At 31.1% G+C, this 25,800-nt stretch overlaps 12 protein-coding genes across 12 annotated transcripts; 9 read left to right on the top strand and 3 right to left on the bottom strand.

The window, feature by feature from the left end:
- Positions 1-913: 913 nt before the first annotated feature.
- Positions 914-3,019, top strand: HDA1 (histone deacetylase HDA1; the record flags this gene model as incomplete). Its single annotated transcript, XM_003684877.1, has 1 exon — positions 914-3,019. The coding sequence occupies one exon, from the start codon at positions 914-916 to the stop codon at positions 3,017-3,019; it is 2,106 nt and encodes a 701-aa protein (XP_003684925.1).
- A 282-nt stretch (positions 3,020-3,301) lies between these two features.
- On the bottom strand, positions 3,302-5,395 carry TPHA0C03380 (Ark/Prk/Nak family serine/threonine-protein kinase; the record flags this gene model as incomplete). The annotated part of the gene is made up of 1 exon (XM_003684876.1): positions 3,302-5,395. One exon carries the CDS (start codon positions 5,393-5,395, stop codon positions 3,302-3,304), a length of 2,094 nt encoding a protein of 697 aa, XP_003684924.1.
- A 961-nt stretch (positions 5,396-6,356) lies between these two features.
- Positions 6,357-7,598, top strand: TPHA0C03370 (uncharacterized protein; the record flags this gene model as incomplete). Its single annotated transcript, XM_003684875.1, has 1 exon — positions 6,357-7,598. The coding sequence occupies one exon, from the start codon at positions 6,357-6,359 to the stop codon at positions 7,596-7,598; it is 1,242 nt and encodes a 413-aa protein (XP_003684923.1).
- Positions 7,599-8,164: 566 nt separating this feature from the next.
- On the top strand, positions 8,165-10,027 carry BDP1 (transcription factor TFIIIB subunit BDP1; the record flags this gene model as incomplete). The annotated part of the gene is made up of 1 exon (XM_003684874.1): positions 8,165-10,027. One exon carries the CDS (start codon positions 8,165-8,167, stop codon positions 10,025-10,027), a length of 1,863 nt encoding a protein of 620 aa, XP_003684922.1.
- A 360-nt stretch (positions 10,028-10,387) lies between these two features.
- GPI15 (phosphatidylinositol N-acetylglucosaminyltransferase GPI15) lies at positions 10,388-10,999 on the top strand (the record flags this gene model as incomplete). The annotated part of the gene is made up of 1 exon (XM_003684873.1): positions 10,388-10,999. One exon carries the CDS (start codon positions 10,388-10,390, stop codon positions 10,997-10,999), a length of 612 nt encoding a protein of 203 aa, XP_003684921.1.
- A 389-nt stretch (positions 11,000-11,388) lies between these two features.
- Positions 11,389-12,399, top strand: BMT5 (25S rRNA (uracil2634-N3)-methyltransferase; the record flags this gene model as incomplete). Its single annotated transcript, XM_003684872.1, has 1 exon — positions 11,389-12,399. One exon carries the CDS (start codon positions 11,389-11,391, stop codon positions 12,397-12,399), a length of 1,011 nt encoding a protein of 336 aa, XP_003684920.1.
- Positions 12,400-12,658: 259 nt separating this feature from the next.
- On the top strand, positions 12,659-13,177 carry FMC1 (Fmc1p; the record flags this gene model as incomplete). The annotated part of the gene is made up of 1 exon (XM_003684871.1): positions 12,659-13,177. One exon carries the CDS (start codon positions 12,659-12,661, stop codon positions 13,175-13,177), a length of 519 nt encoding a protein of 172 aa, XP_003684919.1.
- Positions 13,178-15,187: 2,010 nt separating this feature from the next.
- On the top strand, positions 15,188-15,838 carry NCE103 (carbonate dehydratase NCE103; the record flags this gene model as incomplete). Its single annotated transcript, XM_003684870.1, has 1 exon — positions 15,188-15,838. The coding sequence occupies one exon, from the start codon at positions 15,188-15,190 to the stop codon at positions 15,836-15,838; it is 651 nt and encodes a 216-aa protein (XP_003684918.1).
- A 957-nt stretch (positions 15,839-16,795) lies between these two features.
- XBP1 (Xbp1p) lies at positions 16,796-19,468 on the top strand (the record flags this gene model as incomplete). The annotated part of the gene is made up of 1 exon (XM_003684869.1): positions 16,796-19,468. One exon carries the CDS (start codon positions 16,796-16,798, stop codon positions 19,466-19,468), a length of 2,673 nt encoding a protein of 890 aa, XP_003684917.1.
- A 220-nt stretch (positions 19,469-19,688) lies between these two features.
- DPH1 (2-(3-amino-3-carboxypropyl)histidine synthase) lies at positions 19,689-20,957 on the bottom strand (the record flags this gene model as incomplete). The annotated part of the gene is made up of 1 exon (XM_003684868.1): positions 19,689-20,957. The coding sequence occupies one exon, from the start codon at positions 20,955-20,957 to the stop codon at positions 19,689-19,691; it is 1,269 nt and encodes a 422-aa protein (XP_003684916.1).
- Positions 20,958-21,316: 359 nt separating this feature from the next.
- SHQ1 (Hsp90 cochaperone SHQ1) lies at positions 21,317-22,816 on the top strand (the record flags this gene model as incomplete). Its single annotated transcript, XM_003684867.1, has 1 exon — positions 21,317-22,816. The coding sequence occupies one exon, from the start codon at positions 21,317-21,319 to the stop codon at positions 22,814-22,816; it is 1,500 nt and encodes a 499-aa protein (XP_003684915.1).
- Positions 22,817-22,926: 110 nt separating this feature from the next.
- Positions 22,927-23,961, bottom strand: TPHA0C03280 (uncharacterized protein; the record flags this gene model as incomplete). Its single annotated transcript, XM_003684866.1, has 1 exon — positions 22,927-23,961. One exon carries the CDS (start codon positions 23,959-23,961, stop codon positions 22,927-22,929), a length of 1,035 nt encoding a protein of 344 aa, XP_003684914.1.
- Between the last annotated feature and the right edge of the window lie 1,839 nt (positions 23,962-25,800).

Here is a 25,800-nt window from a genome sequence, read left to right as displayed (position 1 = left end):
GTAAGTAAGCTTACATCTGTTACGGTTCTTTATTTTAGTGAGATATGTTGTCGTTATTGCTAGCATTCCGTAATCATCGTGCATTCGTAGCTTGAGAATTGATCCAGCTCTAGGCTGGAAATAAAAAGGAAAGAAAGCGCTCCTAAAGGAGAGAGTGGGTGGAAGAGGTCTCGAGATCTTGATTGTTCCGTCTTCTTTATGTCGGTGTGTTCTGTTTTTATTGGAGTACTTTTCGACAACTAGCAAAGGGATCTTGGTATGATTGGGCTTTTTTACTGAAATGGGAAACGTTAGTTTCATTATACAGGGAAAGACAGAGACTGTTTACAAATGAAGGTTTGTGTAAACAAAGACCAAGACGAAGGAAAAAATTAGTTTAGCATATCGCAATTGAGACAGTTACTTGCGAAACGCTCAATCCTGCAAGAAATATCAAGTAGATATGAGATGGTAAGAAGGCTCGAAATTACCTGAACCTTACTCACAGCATATTCGTTTTATATTTTTTTTTATTGTAAAATACATATTATCAATTAACGTATATGAGATATTTCTAATAAAGTGGTCTTGATTTTGGTGTATAGTACACACATATATTTGCAATAGATAATCGTTATATATATTTTAAAATCGCTGACGTTGAAAAATCATTGTGCCTTTTGTTTGCATTGAAATTGTAAAATTCATCAAAGCTTATATATATTTGCATTTGAGTCAAGTTCAGGCTGTTTTATTATTATTACTAGCATTTATTTATTTTTTTTCTTCTTTTGACTTTTCACTTTTTGAATTCTTATTATTAAAGGTTGAGTAAATTCCAAAAGTATATCTTAGTTAAAAAGAAGGGAACCATTAAAATTATTATTATATTTCGATAATAAATTAATATCGTTGTCTGATAAATAAATAAACCATGTCTGAACAGATTGGGGATAAACGAAAACTGAAGGATGAGAGTGAATTTCCTTCTGTTTCTATTGGTGACGAAGGGAAAGTCATTCAAGTTTTACCTAAGAGACCGGTGATAGTTCCAACTCAGAAACCTAACTTACACTATACTCCATTGAAAACCGGTATTTGCTACGATGTCAGGATGAGATACCATGCAAAAATATTCACATCATATTTTGAGTACATTGACCCACATCCAGAAGATCCAAGAAGAATATATCGTATTTATAAAATTTTAGCAGAAAATGGTTTAATTAATGATCCTTCTTTGACAGGTGTTTCAGATATTGGTGATTTAATGTTAAAGATTCCAGTGAGGGAAGCAACAAAAGAAGAAATTCTTGACGTTCATACAGAGGAACATATGCAGTTTTTAGAGAGTACTGAAAAAATGACTCGTGAAGAATTATTGAGCAAAACAGAAAAAGGTGATTCCGTTTATTTAAATAATGATTCTTATATAAGTGCAAGACTGTCATGTGGTGGTGCTATAGAAGCCTGTAAAGCTGTCGTTGAAGGTAGAGTTAAAAATGCACTTGCTATTGTAAGACCACCTGGTCATCATGCTGAACCGCAAGCTGCTGGTGGTTTCTGTTTGTTTAGTAATGTCAGTGTAGCTGCAAAATCGATTCTGAAAACATATCCAGAAAGTGTAAGAAAAATTTTGATTGTAGATTGGGATATCCACCATGGTAATGGTACTCAAAAGGCATTCTATGAAGACGACAATGTTCTTTATATTTCATTACATAGGTTTGAATTAGGAAAATTTTATCCAGGCTTTCCAGAAGGTAATTACGATAAAGTTGGGGACGGTAAAGGTAAAGGTTTCAATTGCAACATCACATGGCCTGTAAAAGGTGTAGGTGATGTAGAATATATTTGGGCTTTTGAGCAAATCGTAATACCTATGGCACGTGAATTTAGACCAGATTTAGTTATTGTATCGTCAGGGTTTGATGCTGCACACGGCGATACTATTGGACAATGTCACGTTACACCAAACTGTTATGGTTATATGACACATATGTTAAAATCATTAGCTAGAGGTAATTTATGTGTTGTACTTGAGGGTGGTTATAATCTGGACTCAATCTCTAATAGTGCCCTAGCAGTTGCAAAGATACTTATAGGTGAACCACCGGACGAAATACCTGAATCCGATAGAGACCCTAAACCTGGAGTCCTTGAAATGATAAATAAAGTCATTAGGGTGCAATCAAAATACTGGAAGTGTTTCAGACGCAAATTTGGTAATTTTGGAGGGGAGTACGAAAATGCGATTGAATCTCAAATACCGAAAATGTTCCCACTACAAGATGCCATTAGAAATGCACAACTATCTCATTATTATGATGATTTTGGTATGATTAGTTTAAGCTTACCAAATTTGAATTTACCAAAAAATTCAATAATATGTTCAAGTAATTTTTTCAAGGCAAAATCATTATGCGTCTTATTGCATGACACGCCTGAAGTGTGGGGAAATAGAGACATAATAACTGGTATTATCGATCCTTCTACTTCAATAATATTTGATTCCTCGTTGAAATTTATAAACTGGGCAATTGAGAGAGAAACGGCTGTTATCGATATTAATATTCCTAGATCCGCATTTGAAGCTGATAATTATTCATCAAATTTACTATCTCAGGATGTTATGATCTCACTTTGGGATAATCATTTCAAGTACATTGAATCTCTAGAGAAATTGTGCTTTATTGGTATTGGAGAGGCAACATCTGGGATTGTGCATTTATTAGGTAAAAGAGATACAAGGACAGTTACAAAAGCAGCAATAAATTTTGTAGGAAGTAGTTCTTTGAAACCGATAGTCCCATCATTAGATGAATCTCTAGGTGATTGGTACTTCAAGAACTCATTGGTTTTCACAGATCATTTCCACGGTTGTTGGTCTGAGAATGACAAAAAACCGCGTAAGAAATATGGTAGAGTTCTCAGATGTGATACTGACGGAATACATAATATAATAGAAGAAAGATTTGAAGAGGCAACAGACTTTATCTTAGATGCATTTGATGAATGGAGTGATACGGAAGACGAATAAGATTCAACATTTGCTATCTATAAAATATCATTAGTTACTATATAAGCCACAATAAGTGTTAATATAGTTGTATAATTAATAATAATTAATCTGTCAGTCATTGTTTCTCTAATAGAAATACATTTTATGTTCTATTAGAAGAATGTAGTCGTTCGCAGGTTTAAACTTTTTTATGAGCTCTTTTGCAGTCGATTATAAAATGGGATACAGCTATATATTATTAAAAGAGTTGACTAGTTTTATTAATTTTATGTGAATATTACATTAAAAATTGTGGTAGAATTATTTTGATTCAATTCTCTTACCACCTAAATAAGAAGGTTTTGTAGGCAATTTAGGTGGTACCTTCTGTTTTGTATTACCTTTAATATATTTATTCGTATTTTCAGATTTGTGCCCTGACTCTAATGGCTTTGCAGTATTAACCGAGGTCAAAGAACCTTCCTTATCAGATACTTTTGTATACTTCCCGTATCCCTCTGCAGTTTTTTTAACAGATGTTACGCCATTGTCGCCAACTGAATTCAAATATCTGTCAGTAATTGAATTTTTCTTAACGGTTTTATTTGTTAATTCTGAGGAAGGTTCTGCGTTTGAGTTAAATGAACTTCTACTATCAACAGCATTTTTTGAGTCATTCTTCGAGAGTTCCATTTTCAATTCTGTGATCTCTTTCTGTAATGACGTAAGTGAAATATCAGTCAGTTTAGAGTTGAATGGTTTTGTTGTGTAGATATCATCATCCGCGTCATCTTCGACAGGTAGTACATTTTTAATATAAGGAGGTTGATCATTATCGTTAAATACAGAAAGATCGACTCTTGAAGATTTTGTTGAAAGTGCATTATTTTCAGCTCTAGTAGGTGACTGATCTAAGGAATTTGGATTTGAATTTAAAATAGATGATATTTTTCCTCTTCCTCCCTCTTGTTTTTGAGAATATATATGATTCATATCATTGTTTAAAGCGGTTACAGATTTTTGAAGCTCCGATAAATGCAATCCTCTATCAAAAGCGTTATCAGATATATTTATTGTTGACACAGGTGCATCCGCCATTGTGGCACTCAAAGATTTTTGGAGGGTTATATCATTAATTTGATTGTTGTATGCAGGTATATTGTGTTGTTGTTTCGGTGCTGTTGAAACAGGATATCTTCGATCAGCAGCAATAGTTTGTGGCGTATTTTGTAATGTAGATGAATTATGAAGGCTATATGGATTATTATTGATTCTTGATGTTGTATTTGCGGTTTGAATTGCTGAATTATTAACATTTTGAAGAAAATTAATATTGCTTAGGCCAATATTATTATTGACAGTTGAGAGTGCAGGTGAACTAATTGAATGTTGTAAATGCAAAGGAGGGAATTGTTCCATTTGATGATTAAAGTGGTTATCTTGAACTGCAGTCTGTCTGATGGCTCTCTCTAGGTAAAAATTTTTCAACGGACAAGGAACTCCTTGAAGTCTTGACACTTCTTCCACAACTTGGCATATATTTGGTCTTTTTGATGGATCAACCATCAACATAACCCTTATTAAATTTTTTAAATTATCACTATATTGAGGGTATGCTGGGTATTGGTATCTAGAATGTAAGATAGCATTTTCACCTTCTTTTTCAAATGGCGTTGTATAGTAACATACTTTGTATAAAAATACACCTAGAGCCCAAATATCAGATTTTTCATTAATAGGTATGCTTTTGGACAATGACAACATCTCTGGGGATCTATACTGAGCAGTAGTGTTTTTCAATATATCATGTTGAACAAAATCCAATTCTGTTTGGTTAGTCGGAGGCCTAATTACACCACATACTGAACCAAAGTCGCAGAGTTTAAATTCATTTTTGTTTGAAATCAAAACGTTTTCAATTTTTATATCCCTATGTAATAGAGGTGGTTGTAGAGCATGCATTGCCGCTACACCTTGAGAAACATGACTCATAATGTTTAGTATTTCGAATTCTTTTAATCTATTCTGCAATCTGGTATTCATGAAATCGATCAACCCTTTCCCTGAACAATACTCCATTAATAAAAACACTTCATAAGAGCCATTAGGGACACCCGGTGCCGGGCGTGACTTAGCAGCATGGGAGTCGATATATGACACTACATACTTATTATTTCTTAACAATTTCATGGCTTCCACTTCAGCTCTTGGTACATTCAAGGATGTTTTATCCGGTACAATGACTCTTTTCAAACATGCTATATTCGATCCACTATGAATATCGTACGGTGATATTTCAACTTGATATACTTGTGCAAACCCCCCACTTGTCAAATACTTCAATATTTTAGCTTGGTGAGACCCTACTGGTAAAATAATACCTGGTGTATACAATGGAATTTCTGGTTGATTCATATATGTACTGGTGCAATTAATCTTGTAACGATTCGTCTCAACTTTCACTTTCCGTTCGTTTTAGGTAGTAAAGGGATAATAAAAAGTATAGCAACACTTATGTATGTTACTGTAATTTCGAGAACAATTGAGACTACTTACGTATTAAAAGAGAACTAGAAAAAATAAGATCAAATTATAAAGAATAACTTCAATATATCAAAATTGTATCTAAAAAAAAAAAGAGAATAGCAAATGACAAATTAAGCATTGTCTACCTTGTATCAATTAATAACAGGAGCACGTATATATACATTCTAAGATCACAAAACATTCCAATAATTTTTCAATGTTAAGAATCTTGAAATTTAATTTTTACTTTATTTTTCACTTGAAAATATATTCTTCTTGGTATTGTTTGATAGAAATTAATACCTTAAGAAATTCGATATTATAAGAAGCAATGACGGGTTTGAGTTGATGAGATCTATTGCAATATAAAGAAGATATAAATCTATAAACGGAGAATATATAAACATTGACCCAATATCTTTGAAGGAAGCCAAGTTCTAATGATGGATATTTGCTTTAGATAAGATCTAGCTTGGTCCGTTTGTTGACCTGTATGTATTTTTTTAGTAGTACCGTGAAATTTAATGCTTTAAAGGGTGAATAACTTTTGTTTAAATAGTGCCATTCGAAACAATTAGATGTCGATAAAATTCGGGTAAATATTTCAAGTTTTGTTTAGTATCTCATCGGTATAAATCTGAATACACACACACATATATATATATATAGTAGTAACTATTAAATTAATTGATCGTCAGTTAAGTTGAACAACCAACATCGATTGCCACTTGCAAGTAAGAATTTAAATTTAGACAGTAGATTGAAATTTTGTCCATTACTTTTTGGTTATTTGAGGTGTGAAACTTCGTACAATTCAAGGTCAAGGAAAATTATTTTATAACATTGGCATATGAGCGCTAAATTGGTTAATCAAATTACCTTTGGTAATGACAATTGGTGCTTGGAATTAAAGCCTCTTTACAGTCGTGGTCTTTTGTGTAGTTCAAGTAATGGTAGTGTTAATTTGATTGATTGGAATTCTCCTAGTATTATTAAGAAATTTGAAGTTGGTGAAACAAATATTAATTCATTACGAGTGATAAATAATGATTTCGAAAATGGCTGTATCTTCGCTGCTACTTCATTGGCTTCTGTAAAAATTTATGATGTTAGGAATGGCGATTCACCAGTGGCTACAATTAAAAATGATAAAAATTCTGTGTTTCTGTCATTAGAATCAAGACATGATATGTTAGTTTGCGGCACTGAGTTGACCGGTGTTGATGCTGAAATGTTCATATATGATGTTAGATATTTCAGTAAACCAGTACGGGCATTTGTAGATTCGCATCATGACGATATCACTGATATTAAATTTCATCCATCTGATAAAAATATTTTACTGAGTGGTTCAACTGATGGGTATACAAATATATATGATCTCGCACAAGAGGATGAAGATGAAGCCTTGCATCAAGTTATCAATTATGCATCCATTCACTCATGTGGATGGTTATCACCAAAAAGAATATATACGTTATCGCATATGGAAACTTTTGCAATTCATGAATTGAATGATAAATCTGATGAATTGACAGAACCTCGCCCATTAGATTTCGGTGATATTAGAGGACAATGGGACTGTGATTATGTAGTTGACCTGTATCCAGGTTATGTTGCTATGGGAAAATCTGCAGAAAATGCAGGTGAACTTAAAATATGCGGTTTTGAAAATGAGATAATGAATACTGAAAATCATATTATAATTCCAAATGCACACGGCGATGAAGTAATCAGAGATGTCTTTATTCCTCCAGGAAACCTAAATAACCATTCAGATATAATTTACTCGTGTGGTGAAGATGGTAATGTGAACATATGGCATGCTCCAAGGTGTTCGAGTATATTAAATGTTTCAAAAGACTTTTGGAACGCAACTGAACAATTGGACGTTCTATCGGACGACTACAACATGTTAGTTGGAAGAAATAATGAACAATATGGAGAGAATAGTGAAATAAAAAAGCATATAAAACCATTGATGATAACCAAAAAGTCAAGAAACATAAAAGCAAAAAACATAAACAGAAACGTGATAAAGACAAACACTCCTCAAAGACTCGTTTTAAACCTTATTAGAATATGTCTGTAATGTATATATAGCGTCATTGCGTATATAATCTCCATAGAATACGTAGTTTAGACAGAGATGACATTTCTCAAACAAAATTAGATATATAGTCATATTCTTTTTAAAACAAAATGGCGCTGTTTTATGTAATAATTTTAAATTAACATCAGCAAATTATAAATAAAGTCAAAAAATTGCTCACTAGATTAGTATATTTAATAACAGGTTCTCTTTTATACATTTCAGACCCTGTCACCCTTAATATTGGTCCTGTCACCTACATATATATATGTACCTATATATGCTGTTGCCTTTATCATGTGACTTAACCGTACAACCAATCTCATGCGCATTGATGTTTTAAGCTTTAACATAGAAAATAAAACATATCAACAAATCAAGAAATGCATACTAGAACTTAAATCATCTGTATTTTTATTTTGTGATCAATATCTGTTTAACCAGAAGTATTATATTATATGTATATATAATTGTCAAATAACATATTGCCAGCATATCAATTTGTAATACGGTTCTACTAGATTGTTTTAGAATATTAACATTGGCACAACAACAATAGTTATAGAATGAGTAGTGTAGTTAATAAAAGTGGTACGCGTTTTGCGCCAAAAGTTAGACAACGTAGAGTGATCAAGCAATTGTCAGTTCCACTCTCAGCTCAGAAAACATTAGAGCCAGAAATTAAGCTTTCTGATAAAGGTGTATTTGATGATGATGATCCTAAATCAAAGGTTATAAAGAACATTTCCGATGGTAACAAAGATCATAATGTAGATGTCGAGAAAATATCTTTTGAACAAAAGTTAGCTACTGATAACCAAAAAGATTTGACTCCTTCAGAGACTTCATCTAGTACAGAATCTAGACTTTCAACTTCATCTACTAGTAGTTTAGATACTAAACGTCGCCGGTCTAGTAGATTGAATTCATTGAGTAATAGTAATTCACAATTACTTTTCAAACCGATTGCTATGCAAAGTTCTAAACAACAATTAAATACGACAGCTGGAGAAACTGTACATAGACGTTTGTCTACTATATCCAATCCGAGCACAAAGAAATCTCGAATGAGTAGTATCCCAGAATCTGATGATAATTTGATAACTTTAAAAAAAAGCAGAATGTCCACAAGAATATCGATTTCGAAAAAATCAGGGTCTGTGCATAGGATCAGTATTGTCCCAGTTGAAAATAATAATGATTCAACTAGTTCTGAAAGTAGTACTAGTAATAGTGATAAGAAAAATGTAAATTCTAAGTCAAACATGAAGTCCACTAAGACCAGAAGTAAAACTAGAAATAAAGCCACAAAAATATCGTTTCCAATATCTAGAGCAGACTTGAATAAAGTTATGTCTGATGATTTGTTTCCTGAGACTGAAGACAAATATAAAAGTTTTAAGATTAAAAATTTAGGACAAATCCCGAAGAATATTGACGATGGCGATTCAGAGAAGTATACTATAGATGAGGATCAGTTTACAATGGCAGAGCTATGTAAGCATTTGCTACCTATTGGCAAGCCTTCTGAAAACTTTAAAAAAGCCAAAGAAGCAGATGATATAAAAGTCAAAAAGAGAATCGAGAAAAGGGAAATTAGAAAGAGAGCTCGTGAGGAATTTAAGTCTGTTTATTCGTTAACAAAAGAAACTATTGAACAAGCGAAGGAAGAACGTAAAAAGCTTAGAGATGATTTACTAAATTCAGATATCCCAGACCTACAACCATCTACCATTCAACTAAAGTTGAATAAGGAAGGTACTATTGCAGTTGATGATGAATCCATCCAAATTGATAGACATAAAAACGCAAGTTATGAGAACTCGCAGAAGGAAAAAGTCGATGAAAATCCGTTTGAAAATCTGTGTAATTCAGCCACTTATGGGAGAAATTCTTACACTGACCCATGGACTAGTACTGAATTAATCAAATTTTACAAAGCATTAACCATGTGGGGAACTGATTTTAATGTTATTGCTCAATTATTTCCCTACAGAACTAGGAAGCAAATAAAAGCTAAATTCATCAATGAAGAGAAAAAGCACCCTATAATGATTGAATTGGCTCTACGATCTCGATTACCGCCTGATTTTGACACATATTGTGACGAAATAAGGAAGAAATTGGGTAGTATTGATGAGTTTAATGATAAATTAGAAAAGTTACAAGTTGAACATGAAGAACATCTTAAGGAAATTGAGGATGCCAAAGAACTAGCTAAAAATGAAGATTTGAAAATTAGTAAAAGTAAAGATATTAATAAGAAGACGTCAGGTGGATTCATGACAGAAGATTTAAAATCGTATAGAAAATCTGAAATTGTATTAGGTACAATTGATGACAGGAAAAACAACCAGAGGAGGAAGTTGCAGGAATCAGTTAACTTCAAAAAAATTGATCATCCTAACAGTATCGTTCAAGGTCGATAGCTCAAAATATATTAAAACATTCAGATTTGTAAATTTATAAAAGTTGTATTATTAGCTTTTTCATAGGTAATAAAATATATGGAAGAAAAAACACAATGCTCTTAACTAATTTAATTATAAAATAGATTCTAATTCAATAACTTCATTTGTAAAATAGATTTAGTAATGGTCTATTCGCGAAATGAAGTCTTAGCAGTATACAAATTACACCGCGAAATTTCAATGCACATGCATAGAAAAGGATTGTATATTCTAGATATTAAAATATTAAGTATGAGTTAGCTAAAAGAATGATATGAATGGTTATTTTCAATGTTAAAGTTAAGTTACATACCAATTACATAATTATAGTAAATATACATGGATACTGATATGATAGATAATATGAAAGTAAAGGAAACTAATCAAGCAGAACTTACAACTATTGAGAGAAAAAATTACACTCTTTATGTTTCAAAATTCAAGAGTGGACGATGTTTACAGTTTCTAATATTACCAAAGAATTACCATTTAAAACTACTTATCAATAATGTTGTAATAATTTTGATAACATATCTATCATACATCTGTTTAAAAAATAATTATAAACAACTAAGTCATATTACACTATTGATCGGAACATTCTGCGTTTTTGCTTTGAGTAATATCGTCAGTACCCCACCAGAAGTAAATTCATTTATGGTCCTTAAAAATTATGGGATTCAAGTTTCATCAGTTAAAGGTATTAATATCTTTCCATACAAGTTAAATGAAAAGTATTTCAAAAAAAATGAATTTTATTCTGAGAATACAATAGTTGATATAATAATTAATGAAGGTTTTAAAAAAGGATTTCAAGTAGTTTTTTATCTTGCGTTAATTATAAGAGGAGCAAAGAATTTAACATTATTACTTCATGTATGTATCCTCCGGTACTTAATATTGCTGCTTCGTTTAAGCATTATACTAACATTTATAATGATTTCTAATTGAATTAGAAATTATTCTTCGATATAATTAGGCTACGAGACCAACATTAGAGGATCAAAAGTTAATCTATAATTTAACTAAGCGTTATGTGAACTGATTTCTATTCAATAAACCAATATAGAAGTCTAGTTGGATTAAACACTTTATTACAACAATGGGGTTCGGACGTGTTATATTTACCCGGGGAAATAATTTAGCCGGACCTTTAAAATATATATTTGCGATGAGATGACATTGAAAAATTTTAGAGGTATAGATATTATAAAGATACAGTTTTATTAGATGCTTTAAAAAGATAAGTGGTTGAGTTTTATTGCATTCATATCATTGGACGTTTGGTATATCTATACATTAAAGGGACATCAATCATAATCTCCAAAAAACAAGATAAAATGAGTAGAAAACTAAAAGGGAAGATTGGTTACAAAAAACTGAGAACAACTTTATTGAATCATATTTCCAAAAAGCAAGCATTGAAGAAAAGAAAGCAAAAAATTGCCCATAAAACAAAGCCAGTTATAAATTCGAAGGTTAAAAAGAATCAACAAAAGCAGAAAGAACATGAAACGAAGTTCATTCCAATCAGTAAAAATGAAACACTACTACTAGTCGGTGAAGGTAACTTCTCATTTGCTAGATCTTTGATTGAACAAGATTATATATTGCCTGAAAACCTAATTGTTACAAGTTATGATGCATCTGTTCAAGAACTAAAGTTAAAATATCCGCATACGTTTGAAGAAAACTATAAGTTTTTAGTCGAAGAGAAGGTTTTAATATTTTTCCATATTGACTGTACAAACCTTATAAAATCATTTAAGATATCTAAAAAGAACACTTGGAAAAAAATTATGCAAACAAAGGGTAATATTTCAATAAGCGGTAAAGTTATTCAAAACATAATGTTTAATTTTCCTCATAATGGTAAAGGTATCAAGGATATGGACAAAAACATTAGAGATCATCAAGAGTTAATATCTGCTTACTTTAAAAATTGTAAAGACTTCTTTAAAATGATTAATTCAACGATAACAGATGCTAAGACCAAGTATACACAAGGATATTCTCTAGATGAACGTAAAAACGATGGAAGATTGGTGGATGGCGTATCTGAGAGTGGTATCGGTAAAGTTATATTAACCATGTTCACTGGTGAACCATATGATTTATGGGAAGTGAGAGCTTTAGCAAAGCAAACTGGGTTTCAAGTGGAAAAATCTAATAAATTTCAATGGGAAAACTATCCAGAGTATCATCACAAAAGAACCAATAGTGAACAAGACACTACTAAACCAGCTCAAGAAAGAGAAGCCCGTACATATGTATTCAAAATATTTGAGAACTCTAAGAAGAACAAAAGATCTCAAAAAAATAATGATGATGATGATAAAGACATGGATTGAACTATCTTAATCTGAATATAATTATTTAAAGCACATAAATCCGGGTTATGCATATAACACGCAAAATAAAAAATTTAAAATTGTAAAAAATAAGATAAAATAAAGGTCCCGCATTACCTATCTTAAAATCTTGAGAAGATATAATGAACATTATAATGATCTTTTAGAAAACATTGAATTATAAAATGTAGTCAAGCATTTAAGTATAGCCAATTATATATTACTAAAGACAAAATACACATAGATATCAGGCAAGAAAATGGCGCATGCTTCAAAAACCGAATTACTTTCTCTATATAAGAACCTAATCAAATCTGCAGTTCGCCATGATCGTAGGTATAAAATAATTCAAGAAGTTAATGAAATAAACAAAGAAGTAACATTATTGAAGTATGAGAAGTTGAAATTAGCCAAAAGTCAACAACTATTGAAGGATTCGAACAGTACAATGGCGTTGAATTTAAAAGCAATTGAAAAAAAGCTAGTAGAATTGAAAAATGCTAACCCTAGCAAAAACCGTGAATTTTACTTTTCACCTCTAGAATTTAGAAACCTTATAAGACCACATTTTGAAAAGCAAATAAGGTCTTCAACTGGGCAGGACATGATAAACAAGAGAACGTTGGAGCATTACAAAGACATATATTTATTTCTAGATAACCAGAGAGAATATGATGAATTATTTGAGAGATACAATATGGGAGAGTTCAATAAAATGGCACAAAATGTCAGAGTTCAAAAGACGGCTAAGAGAGTAGGATTAGAAGTGCCACTTTAGGGTCACTTTACTGACCCTGATTACAGATTAGTGTAGACAGTATATATGTATGCATAACATTAATTAAACTTGTAAATATAATAAAGTTTCTTATTTGAGAAACTCGTGCACGTGACATGAGTGAGTATCGAAGAGTAATATTATAACAGCTTATTAAAAGACAGTTAAAATAACAATTATCAAGCATGGTTTTTAGATGTGATATAATTTCTTTTGCAGATCAACCGTTATATTGCATTGTTAACATAAGAACAAAATGATTAATGATATAAGACTAACTATGTTAGTTACAATTTTTCTTTTAATAAGTAAGCCTGACTACTTAGTGGCTAAATATAAAATATTTGTATGGTGCTAAAATAAATGATTGTAAAGCACGTGACTTACATAAAATTGTTTTGCTAATATTCCTTTCAGGGAATGTATTGAGATTCCGTGTTTCGAACTGAAACGGTAAAAAAATTCCTTTTTACGAAGAAATGAAATATGAAAGTAAACATTATATATCGGAACGGAGTGTACGCGAAATGAATGTAGAAAGCAATAATAGTAAAAAAAAACAGTAAAAGTCAGCAATAATAAACGAAACGATGGATGATTTTTAATTCAGTCATGATGATTTAATGCGCAACTTGATGACGGGAGAGATAAGAAAATAAAACAGTATCAAAATATGAATAACGGAATAAGTTGACGTCAATATTATCGGTGTCCGTTATGGTTTTCTTTTTTTGACTGACAGACTATCTTAGAAGAACAGAAAAGAAACAATTCCGTTGTGCTCGATTCTTTATTTATCCGGAGAGACGCATAAAACAAAGACAGAAAGCAACGTATAACACTAAACCCGTTTATTTTGAAAAATACGCTTGGATAGTGATAACCACACTCGCACATGCAAAATGAATAATATATTCGCGCCAAAATAATAGAAAAAGAACTCTTGTTCCGATCCACTCCCTTTTCCCCTAGATTACCCTCAAAACAACAGAAGGCAGTGGATGCAAGCATAGGAGTTGTCGTGTGTAATGTTGTCTACAAAGAATAAGAATAATAAAGCACAATAACCTTGCGAGCTACATGTCATTTGGTCTTTCGACCATCTGCATACATTTTCTCTTAAAAGTAAAAATATAAATTTCCAGTTAATTACTGTTATCACGATCTTACATCATCATTAATTGTTGTAGGTTTTCACATGAATATAAGGGTTCCCTCGAAGTGATAATAATAATGGGAGTGATTCTTTTCTTTCTGCTTATTCTTCCCTCTCCTGCCCCCTCTTCTGATACTATTCTTCACTCAATAATTTTCGCCACCCGTCATCAACAATACACTGCACGATTTATGTATTGATGTTTCGTTCTTTATGTTGTTGTTCTTTCTTTTAGACAAAAATGAAATTTAATATTTAAAAGTATCATTATTGCATCATCGCTATTTGTGGCGAGCGGGTGATTCGAAGAAAGTACAGCATGACAACCTTTTAAGAAATGATTTGTATAATTATATTTTGTGGTGTAAAAAAATATGATGCAATATATTTTAAATATTAAGGAAAGCCAAAATTAGACAAGTTATTAAGACTCATCCATCCCCTCCATTAATTTATTTATTTACTGTTTATATTAGTTGGTAGGAAGTACACTGTAATTTAAAATTGACCATCTTTAATATTTAATTATTCTCCTATATTAGGTATTATATTTTACATCAAATTGGTGATGTAAATATGATTTATTCGTTTGATAAGAAAACGTTTTTGAGTTAAGTAGCAAAGGAGATAGTTTTCATTATGAGATATCAAGCTCTTAAATATTTAATTGAATCATGGATTATATTTAAACAAATTGATTTGAACATGAAAAGAAAAATAGATATATTAACATATTCTCAATTTAATTTGTATCAGGTTATATTATAGTATACATCGCTCTTGTAGATATATATATATATATATAAATAAATAAACCAACATTACAACATACAAACACAAAGTAAAATAAAAAAATGCCAGACCTTCCACAAGACTCAATTTTTACATTAAACAGAGAATCAGATATCGATCAATTTTTACACAGCAACCATAAATGGGTGAATTCAATGAACTCAGCTCATCCTGTGCTATTCGATCAATATAATGGGAAAGGTCAAGATCCACACACTCTGCTGATAAGTTGTTCGGATTCAAGGTACAACGAAAATTGTTTCGGAGTTTTACCAGGAGAAATATTTACATTAAAAACGGTAGCCAATATATGCCATGCAGACGATTTGTCGCTCTTGGCAACGATTGAATTTGCCGTATTGCAGTTAAAAGTATCGAAAATCATTATTCTTGGTCATACTGACTGTGGTGGTATTAAAACATGTTTAACCAATAAAAGAAAAGATCTTCCTTCACAGAATTGCGGACATCTATTTAAATATTTGACTGAATTAGATACGTTGGTAAATGATGTCAATAAAAAGAATGAGAATAATTTCGTTGACTTGCCAATTGAGGAAAAATCAAAGATTTTATCAATAAAGAATGTTGAAAATCAATTTAATAACATAAACACGATAGATACAGTAAAAGAAGGTATAAGTAATAGTACTTTACAAGTCTTCGGGATGTTATACAATGTAAATACTGGATTAATTGAAAAATGTGTCTAAATCTAATAATATAACAGGAGGGGAAGAAGGAAGAAAACAGCATCACAAAATCGATATTAAACTATGAATATTCTATACAAATTTATAAATAATAAATATGACAATTATCTATGCACATACCAATTATGCGTACATAGTGCAAAGAATGTAATAATAATAATAATAATAATAATTTGTTTTGTCCAACAAAAATGTTGAATTTACGTCACAACCAAAAAGGAAAGATAACCGTTGAATACATCCGAATAAGGGGAAAGAAATTAAGGATGCCATTACAATACTAAACTTGGTATTAATTAATTTATCTTCCCCATATTTATCCTACAATGTATCTATTTCTGTTCAACATATTTATGAGTCCATGGGTATTTACATATTCATAGATAACCAACGCATAATGTGTATTTCTTGATTACTTACTATTTGGAGTAAGTTAATCCCATCCTATTTCATAAATAGTTAAATATATACGTTGAGAAGGGGAAAGGAAAAGGTAAAAGTAAATAAGTTTATGTAAGAACAATAATTAAATGGAAAGAGGAGTTCATTTATTAAACAACTTCTACAATATTCATTATTAGAAGCAACTGCTTCATGCAATAATATCATTTATTTGTATTCATTAAGTCATCTTGGTTATTATCTATTCATATAAAGGTTTACTTAATATATTTTAAAATGTACATATATATATATAGTACCTCTGGTTTATATTTATATTTGTGTTCCATTTCATAATTTAATCTATTGATTTATTAAAACTACCAAACTGCATAGTCTCATAGGATCGGTTTTTACTAAATAAAATACAATAAACTAGGTCTCTTCCTTTTTGTGTTCTTATTTTGCCTTGTTTTTAGGGTATTGATAAAAATATAAATTGATTCAGCCGCCGGCCGACCCATAGTGAAACCAAAAAGAGCAAAAAAAAAAAAGGAAAAGTAATAATAGAGGAGAATGATGTTTAATATTAGAGATTTAAGTTTTAACGATTTGAAGTTAACTGAGAGTCCATTGGATGATTACCAGCGAGTTGCATTACTTATATTCTGTTACAAAGAGGCTACCCAAGGAAACGTTGGAGGTTTCGATGTAACTAATACGTTAGATATTAAACAAAGTAATTATAAATCGAATACTGCACAAAATTTCAAATTAAATAACTTAGAAAATTGTAATTCAAATGTTTTAAATTGTTTTGAATATAACTTGCCTGATATTAAATTATGTTTTTCAGATGAAAAAAATCCATTAAGTAAAGATAACATTGATGTCAAATTATTGGAATTTTTGAATAATAATCAAGAATTGAAATGTAAACTTGGTATATCGAGTGATACACTAAAAAATATTAATTATTTACAAATTTTTGAAAATATCGATCCAGTAAATTTTGAATCAAATGGTTTTCTAGGGATGCACCATAATCATGAATCGATAAACAAACATTGGGATGATGATAAACCATTAATATTTTTAAAAAATCAGCAATTTAAAATAAATAAAGTAAATTATGATTTAATTAAAGAATCTACTTTAGTAAATCCAAACCTTAGCGTCATGTGGACACATGATACTGGTTATGTGTTTATAACAGGAATTTGGAGATTATATCAGGATGTGATGAAAGGTTTGACACATTTGACTAGATTTAATGATGACGTGACAATCAAAAATGGCAATGCTAAAAACGCAATTTTAATTAACAACTGCTTTATTGATAAAGTATGCTTTGAAGAATTTGATTTGATAATGAATCATATTTTTTATGATGATTTAGAAATTGATCGTGATTCGATAAAAATTAAACGGAAAAGAAGGAACTCATCTCAATTGAATAAATTAAAATCACCTACTGTCGATAATTTTGACATAGGTAAAAAAAGAAGTAGAACAAATAGTTTTGGTAATGCAGCAAAAAAAGAAGGAACGAAAATTATCAAAGACGAATGTATGAAATCAACTTTACAAGAAAAAGATGATAATCCAACTTTATCCACTGTTGTAACAAATCCAAATCATATTGATTTACATTGGGCCAATGTATCTAATTATTTGAAGGAAGAGCTGTTAATTGTTTTTAAAAACTATATATTGAATGGTGAAAACGATGGAGTGAACACAGATAAAATGCAAAACTTGAGCATATACGATTTGATTAATAGAATTAGAGGTGGGTATATTAAAATACAAGGCACTTGGTTACCTTGGATAATGGCTAAAGAAATTTGTAAAAGATTTTGTTTCCCAATAAGATATTTTTTGGTTCCTTTATTTGGTTCAAATTTCGCTGATGAATGTGTCAAATATCATGAAGAGGTAATTGAAAAATTCAAACAAAATATGCCATTGGAAATATTTGACAACATAAATAATTTTTTTGAGAAAGGAAAGCCAACAAAATCTACAAAATTAAATGATGATTTAATGATCGATCCATTGAATAAATGTGTACAGCAGAAAAATACTTATATTGGAATAAATGAGGTTCCTTCGTGCACTTTGAAGCAACCAGTACCTAAGAAATTAGCTAAAGAAATAGATATGGAAAAACTATTGGATTTTGTATATAAGAATGATATTTCTAGAGGAAATTTCATCAATAATAAAGATTCTGCAATAAAGGATACATTTCTATGCGACAAATCGAATGGCAATAATTTTAAAATAGAGAGAAAAGGAAAACAAGAGACTAATCATAACGTTATAAAATCTACGATGAATGATAAAAACAATGGTATTTTGAAGAAAAAAAGAAAGGCGTACCCAAGGACAAAACAGATGAAGAAAAACTTATCTAAAGCGTTTGACATTCTAATTCAGACAGCAAGGTCGACAAAACCCAAAACCATTCCCTTAACTGATTTAAAAAACTCAAGAATAACCTCATACTATTATGGTGGAAGTAGCAGATTGTTATTGTTATCAATCCCCACCCTGAGGAGAAAAAGTGACAGCAACCTAACCAATGACACTTCATCGTTAAATTATTTTGATTCTGATAATTATGACAGATCCAGAAGGAACAGTGATATTGTAGTATCTAATTACTTACAAAGATTCGATGGACTACAGCTTCTAAATCATCATCAAGATCAAAATAGCATCAACAAATCACAGGCATTGTCAGATAACAACGTATCCATGTATAGAAATAAAATTCCTGTTAATCAGTTCGATGAAACTTTGACAACGACAATGTCACACATTCCTGTATATGTGAACACTCAAAATGGAAAATATCAATATAACTACGTAAATGCATCAACTCAGAAAACCCAAGTGAGATCAAATTTCAGCAATGCGTCAATGTCTCAAAATAAAGGGTTGACGTCGTATTATGGCAAATCGCGTCGGATTTCACAAACTTCAGTATCTAAAGATTTGAATAATGAGGCAAGTGATTTGAATGTTAGAAAATACACAGCTAGTCATCAGAATATAGATAATGGATACCAACTAGTGTCTAACTCTAAAGCAATCCTTCTTAGATCCGATAATACTCCACGATATGTTGACAAAAATCATGAATATGCGCTAACGAACAAGGTTGTATCGTTATCAAACTCGAAGGTAAAATATAATGATGAAAATCAAATTTGGAACCAGAATATCAGCTTGAATAAATGAAATCTGCTATTAACTTGCACACAAAATAGATATTCAAACTACTTTAACGAATGTCACGATATAAAAATAATTTACATTTTGTATATACTTTTTCTTAAAATTTTATATGAGCTATCTAAAAACATCAACCGCATGACAACACTTAAAAGTTTAAGTATTAAATATTTTGTTCTTTTTACTCAACAATTATGTACATATTATGTGTTAATCAATATATATTTTAAATATCAGTTTCGATGGCATGCTCTGGGATACGCCCTCTACCGTAACCATTTTCTTCATAATAGTCCATAGGATAATAATCCTTAGTGAACATAACATCAAAATTTAATAACACATTGGCTTCATATGGTGTTAATAATGGCTTATTGAAGGCGTAACCCCAATCTATAGATAACCTTGGACATGCTACCTGAATGAAAGCATCTATTTTATCGAACATAGCTAACTTTTGCGGAAAAATTTCACTTAAAATAATCTTTACAATTTTCTTACCGGCTTTCTTTAATTTAGCTTCAAGATTTTCAACAGTTGCTAAGTTACCTTGTCTTCCTAAAGCACCTAGAATTAAACCAACTGTTTGAGCTGAACGTGCACTTTCAATAGCTTCCGAACGAACTTCTACCAATTCAGATTGGTCATACGTTTCTCTTGTGAATTTCCTGCTATATGGATCGTAACGAAAGGCCGGAATTCCAGGATTGTGAATCATTGGCGATTCTAAATGAAATCTACCGTCACCAATATATAACATATAATCTATTTGATTTTTATCCAACCTTTGAGAAGTGCAACCCAAAACTTCACCTTTAGAAAGGGGCTTTATTTGAGGTGGGATAATATATAACACATGTTCTTTGTCATTCTTTAATTTATCTTTGATGCTATGAACAGTTGGATTGAACTGAATTGTACTAAAGGTTGCGATACGGGAACCTCCTTTGAAATTTTTTTGCAAAGTTTTAATAATATGCTGTTCTTCGATGTAAATAGTTACAAAAACATATAAAACTTTAATAGTAGTCACATCGATTGGCACCAAACAAGAATGAGCATAATGTACAATAAAATCACAGTCTAACGATCTTGCCGTAAAATCATCAATACAACAAGCACCGTAGGAGACATCTCCCATCACCACAGTTTCACATTCACAAAATTGTTCTAATATATCGCTGATAATTAATGAATATATTAGTAAACCTTCAGGCATTTGTAAAGCAACTCTTTTGGCATTAGATTTTTTAATGTTCCATATCGTCTTGTGTAATTCAAAGTTATAATTGTTGGGCAATAGCTTTATTGCTTCATTTAACTCCTCATCATTTAATATATCATCAGGAATAGTATTTAGAGCCTTACCAGTAGCTGGTCTTCTAGGAGTATGAATGATTGTTGATACATTTCCATCAGCATTAGGAATAACGTCCACATTTTTTTTCCTTGATCCCACAAACCTTCTTTTTGGAGCCTTGCTCGTTTCAGGCATATTGAATACAACACAATATCTTGATATGCTCTTTTTCTAGTTATTACAAATGTTCAATATTATGTTCAAGTTGGATGTAGCATTTCCTTGACATTTTTTATAGCCCTTATGCTGTAAATTTGTAAATGTCATGATTATAATTTTGCGATGAGTTAACTCGCCTTCTAACAAAATAAGCCCGTAGTTAAAATTTTTCAGAATAACTGTTATTTAATTACTAAGATGATTAAAAAGGTAATGTCAGTTTTAATATATGAGATATTCAAAAGTTAAAACTTTACATGATCTATCTACAATTGTAAGGAATGAGCAGGTAATTGAAGACAGACTTGCATAAGTAAGGAATCCATTTTTAATAAATGATCACTCCTAGTTTTAAAGTTAGCCAAACCGATGAATTTGTCATCATCGATGTCAAAATTTCTAGCATTCGTTTTAATGCACCAGGTATGGAAATCGTCGCCACTGATAATGTTCTGGTTTTTCATTTAGCACCTTACTATCTAAGGCTACGATTTCCTCATAACTTAGTAGATGATGAGAGAGCCAAGGCTGAATACAAAGCAGCCGATGAAAGTATTCACATTGAAATACCAAAGGAAGAGAAAGGTCAATATTTCGAGGATCTAGATTTCCCGTCAAAGTTACTCGCTAGAGAGGGTGATATTATAGGGGCTGATAAATTAACTAAACTAAAAGATACTAAGCAAGCTAAGGGTCCATTGATTCAGGAAGTTGGAAGTTCCAATAATATTAATAATGAAGTAAAAGAAATTGGTCTTTCCGGGGAGCAGTTTAATTGGGAAATTGAACAATCAGTTTCAGAGAATCTATCAAGTTCATTACTCCATGCTACTTATGGTTTTGATAATTTGTATAGCTCAGATATCTTATTATCTGTAGCTAATGGCAATGACATCAATGAACTAGATGAACCAGAAAAGGCTACTGCAAAAGAGAGAGTGGAAGAACGATTAAGAAAGGAAAATCTAAAGTTTGATCCTGAATATTATGTGGCAGATTTGATGTTATTAAAACACGGAAGCGAAGATGACCTTGAACTCAATGGAATTAAAGAAATTATGAATTTTACGCCAAATGTTATCGATCAATACTTAAAATGGGTTAAGGAAATAGGGAATCAGGATAGTTCAATGCCAATTGAATTCACAGAAAAAGAACAAGAGCAGATGCAAAAAAATTTACCAAAGAAAGAATATCTGGTGAAAGATCTAAAACCTTTATATGTTACTATTTTAAGTGTATTGTTTGCTTACATTTTTGAGCAGATGGAAAATACAGGAAATCATCAAACAGAAAGTGCATGGACTATTGGTAAATTATGCCCTCAAATTTCTTTTCTTGATCAGCAATTAGAGTTGAATGATGAACCTCAAATTTCAATCATGAATCAGAATAGCTCTAAAAATTCCATAATTCGTTCATGCGTAATTTCAGGTGTCAAACGAGCACTGAGTTATCCATTGCATAGAAATCTCGAACTAACACTAAAAGTTTGGAAGTATGTGTATTATATTCTTAGAGGTGGTAAGCGTCTAGTAATAAGGTGTTTATTAGATGTTCACGAAATTTTCAGATTCCACGATGTATATTACGTCTATAATAAAGTGTTACTCAACGACCTATGCTCATGGTTTATTTCTAATGGGAATGAAAATGTTATTCGTTCTTTAGCTGTAGAAGTGAACAATGAACTTGGCCAAGTGACACCTGAACAAATATCATTTGACTGCATAAGTGATTTTAATCCTGAAACCGGAGAACCACTTTGGGAAAATATGACTTTGAAAGAAATGGAAATTCTGGCAGAGGATGAATATAGAGAAACTGCTGAATAATTATTTATGTAGTCTTTTAAGTGTATATTTAAAATATGTCAATTATAGAATATTTACCTGCATATCATATATTTAATGTCTACTCATTTAAAGTTACTTCAATTGTATGATCAAGCCCTGCTTATAATATTACTAACTAACTTTTGAGAATTTGTTGGCCTTACGGGACTATTGTTAGCACTACTTTTTTCACTGTATGTTAACTCATCTGTATTCTCGATGGTATTTCCTCTTGACTTAGGGTGTGCCAATGTCAACGCTTTTTCTTTACCAGGTGATAAACTTTCCTTAAATTGTTGAGTCCCTATTTCAATTTGATTAAGATCAACTACTTTAAATGGGCTGGAAGATCTTGTACGCTGATGATACGAACCAGCAGAAATCGTTGGTAATAAATGATTTCCGGATTGATTTGAAGGCATTTTAGTTTTATTCGAAAAATTCTTAATCGTCAGATTTTCTGCTATTGATGCCTGACCAACGTTAAAATCAATCACATTTGTCATATTATAATAGTTACTCGTATTCATCGGAAGAGATATATTCCGTTTATGCAACTTCACCTTCTGAGGTTGCTTTAAATTCTTATAACTGGAAACATTGTTATTCATGGTATCAAAAGAAGGGATCTGTGGCTGAGGTTCCTCTTCGTTTATAACATTTGCGTCATTTAACAGAGCCACTGCATTTGCACCAATTCTAGCAGGTGAGTTTGTTCTTTTATGTTTAGTTTTTGTTATATGGTTAGAAGCTTGATTGGTCGGAGATGCACGGGGTGGGAATTGATATGAGAGTGGTTGTTTAGATAACGGTTCAGTCTTAATTTTTGTAATGGGAGTATTTTCCTCCATTGTGACGTTTTTATTGCTGCTAACAGCACCAGCTGCTGCTTGTCGACTTGAACTGATAAACATAGATGATATTTGATTTGGAGGGATTTTATAGCTCATAGCTAATTTCAGTAAATTAATCGATGCATTTGATATTTCTAATTGGTAATAATGCTGTTTTGTTATTTCTTGTTGTTTCTTCAACTCAATCAATTTTAAAAGAGATTCTTCTGTGCAATCTACATTATCCACTTTAGAACCCAAAAGAACCTCTAATAATGCATTTAAGTTTTTTGAGCTTTCATTTTCCCCCATCCTGTAATTTTGTGGTATGAGAATCGTAAATTAATGATAAATAAATATGCTGTTACTCGATTTTCCTTCCCTAAATTAATAAATTTACAATGATCGTAGAGTCATATTCATATATATATAATTAGGGGAAACAAACATTAATAAAAGTTTTGTAAACTCAGTTTTAAATACGTTGATTACTGGAGTTCTCTCAATTAAGCCTTATAAAATTGTTTATATTTTCAATTTTTCTTGTTTTCATTTTTCAAATTTTGAAACATTTATGCGGGTTTGCACGGCATTTTCTCAGTTAAGGCATAGCTTTAAAAATTTCTAAGAATCGAACATAAATAAAATCACGTCAAGTTTCGAAGTACATACTATACCAGTTCATAGTATTATTAGAAAAGGAAACTGCTTTAGAGTAAAGTTACACTAGAGAGACTTGGGACTGTAGGTATATTAGATAGAATATTTAAAATGACATTGATTATTGAACTAAGAACCTGAGTAAGTATACAACCCAACCAATTTTATCTGTCCCGAGAATGGCATTGAAAGCTATTGTCATAAGTTTATTTATATCAAATAGATCATTATCAAGTTTTGTTGTCTTCTTAGCATCTTTATAGACAAGTGATTTTATTAGACCATATTCGTTTAATTTAATCAATAAATTGGAAATATCTTTAACTATCATCCGCAACAATGTTGTTAAATATAGAATGATAACGGCAATGAAACAAATCAACACAATTGTAGGAAGTGGGAGCTCCAACACATGAGTCATTGTTAGTTGATTGCCAGCACCCTTATTCTTATTCTTCTTTTCAATTGATAATTTATCTTTAATATTGAGGTTTTGCCAAACATTTTTCTTCTTCTTCTTCTTGTTATAAATACCATTATCTTGCAATTAAAAGGAGTTTGGATCATAGAATTTTGCAATTCATATCTTTCTAATTGTTTATTATTTTCTGTTTGGACATTATCAGTTTTTAACGATTTCTTCGAGAAGAATTTCTTTATACCCATGACATATAAAGCATAGTCATGTAGTTACACACACTGTGAGAGCTAGAAGATGGTTCCGATTTAATCGATAGCAGAATTAAGTGATTTCAATGATATATCTAACTAGTGATTTAAAGAGGGTTAAGCTAATGGTTAAATTGATAGTTCAAGAGATATCAATATATATCACCAATATATATATATATATATATATGAGCATGTAAATATGTTAAAAACCTGCGATGGGGGATGGGAATGCTGAATTTCCCTTTTCGGACATATGAGTGAATCGGGAAAGACCAGCAAATTTAGGGTTTCCGGCCTGAAAAGAGTGGCATGCCCTAACACAATCACTACTAAAAGTAACAAATAACCCTACATACAACATAGGGTTGGATAATACCACTTTTATCCTAAACAAAATGTATTGCCAGTCGTATGCAGGAAACTATTTGCATGGACAGTAAAGCTAATGAAACGATGGGGTATAGACGTATAGCACAACTTTTATTTAAGCTTATTCATTTTTCTAATATAACCTCTCTTTGTTTTGTGATATATGTTCCTAATTTCTTTGACGAACTCTGTTGTCAAAATTTATGGAACGTTTGAAAAATTGGCATCAATGAAATTACCTTTCAAGGAACGTAAATGGATAATAAATGAAAAATAAAGATTGAGAAGAATCCAAATTTGAAGATGATTAATATAAACGTTTTTATTTCTTGTGTTATATATATCCTATATAGGCTTAATTTATGTTGTAACTTTATTCAATATACTTATTCGTATAACTAATCTATATAAGGGTGTGCATATACACTTCGACACTCACTAGCCCATATT

Source organism: Tetrapisispora phaffii, chromosome 3, assembly GCF_000236905.1.
Source record: "Tetrapisispora phaffii CBS 4417 chromosome 3, complete genome".
Taxonomy (NCBI): domain Eukaryota; kingdom Fungi; phylum Ascomycota; class Saccharomycetes; order Saccharomycetales; family Saccharomycetaceae; genus Tetrapisispora; species Tetrapisispora phaffii.
The sequence above is the reverse complement of the archived record's forward strand: the minus strand, read 5'-3'. Positions and strand labels throughout refer to the sequence as shown.